General features: G+C 56.8%; 1 protein-coding gene across 1 annotated transcript; it reads left to right on the forward strand.

Moving 5' to 3' along the window:
- Positions 1-26: 26 nt before the first annotated feature.
- Positions 27-1,025, forward strand: SPRG_12302 (hypothetical protein; the record flags this gene model as incomplete). Its single annotated transcript, XM_012351667.1, has 2 exons — positions 27-286; positions 381-1,025. The coding sequence occupies exons 1-2, from the start codon at positions 110-112 to the stop codon at positions 1,023-1,025; spliced, it is 822 nt and encodes a 273-aa protein (XP_012207057.1). The 5' UTR covers positions 27-109.
- Positions 1,026-3,171: the final 2,146 nt, after the last annotated feature.

A 3,171-nucleotide genomic window follows, 5' to 3' on the forward strand; every position in this document is an offset into this window, starting at 1 on the left:
GCTGGCTGCGTCGTCGTCGTCGGAAGATGCGACGTCGACCGCCGACCGCAACCGCCGCGTCGCGCTCACGTTCTCGCTGCAGGGTGTCGGCTTTCTCATTGCCGGCATCATGGGTCTCATCATGGTCAACGTGCTCGACGACACGCCGCAGCATCTCGAGATCATGTGGCGCGTGCTCTTTGGCATCGGTGTCCTTCCGGCCCTCTTCCTTGTCTACTACCGTATCACGGCCGAAGAGACGCACGTGTACAAGACGATGCTCGCGGAAGAAGTGCACATGACGAAGGTGCGCCTGGTCGTTCATTGCAAGCACTACGGCAAGAGCCTCCTCGGCACGGCCGGCACGTGGTTCCTCTTTGACTATTGTGTTTTACGCCCAGAACCTCTTTTCGGCCTCGATTCTGTCGGTGATTGGCGCCAACTCGACGCTCAAGACGATCGCGCTCCAGAACGTTTTGATCTCGCTCGTGGCGCTTCCGGGTTACTACGTCGCGTGCTTCTTCATCAACAAGATGGGCCGCAAGCTCATCCAGCTCAACGGTCTCACGTGGATGACCATCATCTTCCTCGTGCTGGCCATCTGGTGGGACTCGATCAAGGGCCAGAGCGCGCTCTTCATCATCCTCTTTGGCCTGACGCTCTTCTTCTCCAACTTTGGCCCCAACATGTCGACGTTCGTCATGCCCACGGAGATGTACCCGACGGCCATCAAGAGCTCGTGCCACGGCTTCTCGGCCGCCATGGGCAAGGCCGGCGCGGCCATCGGCTCGTACGGCTTTGCGCACTGGGTGAACAACCCGAGCTTTGGCTACATCGGCACGTGGTACACGTTTTCGGGCATTTGCTTGTTGACGCTCATCCTCACGTGGTTCTGCATGTTTGACAACAACGACGGCGACATGTCCAACATTGACAACGAGTTCAAGGCCAAGCTCGCGCTCGAGAACGACGAGACGCGCAAGTCGTTCATTGCCGGCGAGGACGAGCACGAGTTTGACAAGGACTCGGCGTACGTCAAGGCCTAAGTTAGTAAAAGGAGCTAGTGTAGTGTCCCTCATAGAAATATATACCAACGTTGTTGTTTTCAAATGTCATTTACGGGCATCGAATGCAGTTGTCGGGCGTCCTACTTGTAGAAAGGGCTAGTCGACACCTAATTCGTCACCAATCGCAACCCATTCTTCCTCGAGAAAGCGCTGACCGCAGAGTAATGTCTATGTGCAAGGCTCAATGCCTTGTAGTGCATTTACAGAAACCGCCTCGTACCTCTTGGCACCTACCTGCCTGGTTTTATGAACTGGCACTTGAAACACCCTGCAAGCGCAGAGCGTGCCACGTCATTCAATTTGATCGTGGATTAGTGAATACCATGGCCAATCAGAAAAAGGTAGGCGGATGGGTTCAATGTTCAGTGCGCTGACCTCCCCACCGGCGATTTGAGCATCGAGTGGCAACATGGTGACGGCAAAGGAGGTGCGCATGCGACCTGAGAGCACCTGGAGTCTCAAGTCGGCGTAGATTGAGCTCGCGAACGCTGCCAGGGACGGTGACGTCAGTGCAGTGCAATCGCTGCTTGACCAAGGCGTCATCGTCAACGCCACCGACGCGGTACGATTCCACTGTCATCTCAAGGACTTGCTAGGATGTCTGGTCGGCGCTGCACTATGCGGCCTTCTATGGTCGGAAGGACGTAGTTCGCGTCTTGGTCACGCACAGCGCCAACCTGGAAGCGCGCTCCAAAGTACACGCTTGTCGCATTGGAATGGCAATGCAGGTTTGGACTAGGGACTGGAAACACCATTGACGTTCGCCGCGCGTCGCAACAAGCTACAAATTGCCCATTGTCTCTTGGACCACGGCGCCGACATCGAGGCGAGAGACCTCGTAGGCGTTTTCCCGACGTCGCCGCACTTTGACGTTGTTGCAATCCTCTTACTAGCGGAAAAAGACGCCTATCCTATCGGCCCAAGAAAAGGGCATTCGCGAGTGGAGCAATTCTTGCGCGAGTACCCAAGCAAGCACGATGCCAAGGTCGTCTTCGATCTCGCGGCTCCGACTTATGCGACAGTATTATTAGCTGCATTGGGCCGCTCTCAAGGCCAACGACACCAAGGACGTCACACGACGTCTTTTGAGCTTTCCGCTGTGCCACGTACTTGACTCTACATCGACCACAGCACGTGCATAGCACGATGTAGCCGCTGCCGCTGCACGCCGCCCTCACGACAAACGACCCGCGCTTGCTTTCGCGCTTGCTGCCGTGTCTTGACTTGGAGGCCCTCGATTCGGTCCGTGCTGGTGTGTTTCGAGTGCCTGCGTACGGATCGACGATACGTAGGGCGGCTACTCGGTCTTGGCACGCGCAGTCGAGCAGAACCAAGTGCAAATGGTTCAGAAGCTGCTCCATGCCAACGTTGGCGTCCACGCATCGAGTCCGGCATCCTTTTCAGTATCGAGTGCATGGGCCGATGCCAGCGTAGGACGCCGTCTCGGCGCTGCACGTGGCCGCTGCGAAAGGCGCGACGACGATTCTCTACATGCTGCTCGCGAATGCACAGACCGCCTTGGACAAGGTTGTTGGTGACTTGTTTGCGTATTCCAGCGATTGATGAGCTTGTAAATGATGCGTGTAGATGGGGTACACGCCCTTGGCGCGCGCCGTCCAACACGGACATTTGGACGCGGTTTGTGCCTTGCTGGCTGCCGACGCCGATCCGACAATCCCACTGCCGGTATCGCTATCGTTTCGTCGCATTGGAACGGATTTCAATCTTATAGAACGGCCAAACGCTCTTGAATGCAGCGACGCAGCGCAAGGACCGAGACATTTCCGAGCGCCTGTATGCGCTCGCATATCCGTCGGTTGTCGACGTACTGCGTCCATCGAGTATTTTCAAAACGACAATGGGAAAATGACCTAAATATCGGCCAAGGATATTCAACGGGACGAGAACCATGTGCTCGGCACCGGCGCAGTCGGCAAGGTCGTGCGCGGCACGTTCCAAGCGCGGGCCGTTGCCGTGAAAGCGTCCAAAGATCGGTTTGCCCACGAGGTGGCGATCCTTCGCGACGAAATCAACCTCACGCGCGAGTACACGATGGGCGTTGCTGCATCTCACCCCAAAAATGCGTAGGTGTCGGTCGCCGTACGTCTTGCACCTCCTCGCTGCT

The sequence above is a fragment of the Saprolegnia parasitica genome (assembly GCF_000151545.1).
Source record: "Saprolegnia parasitica CBS 223.65 unplaced genomic scaffold supercont2.84, whole genome shotgun sequence".
Lineage (NCBI taxonomy): Eukaryota > Oomycota > Saprolegniomycetes > Saprolegniales > Saprolegniaceae > Saprolegnia > Saprolegnia parasitica.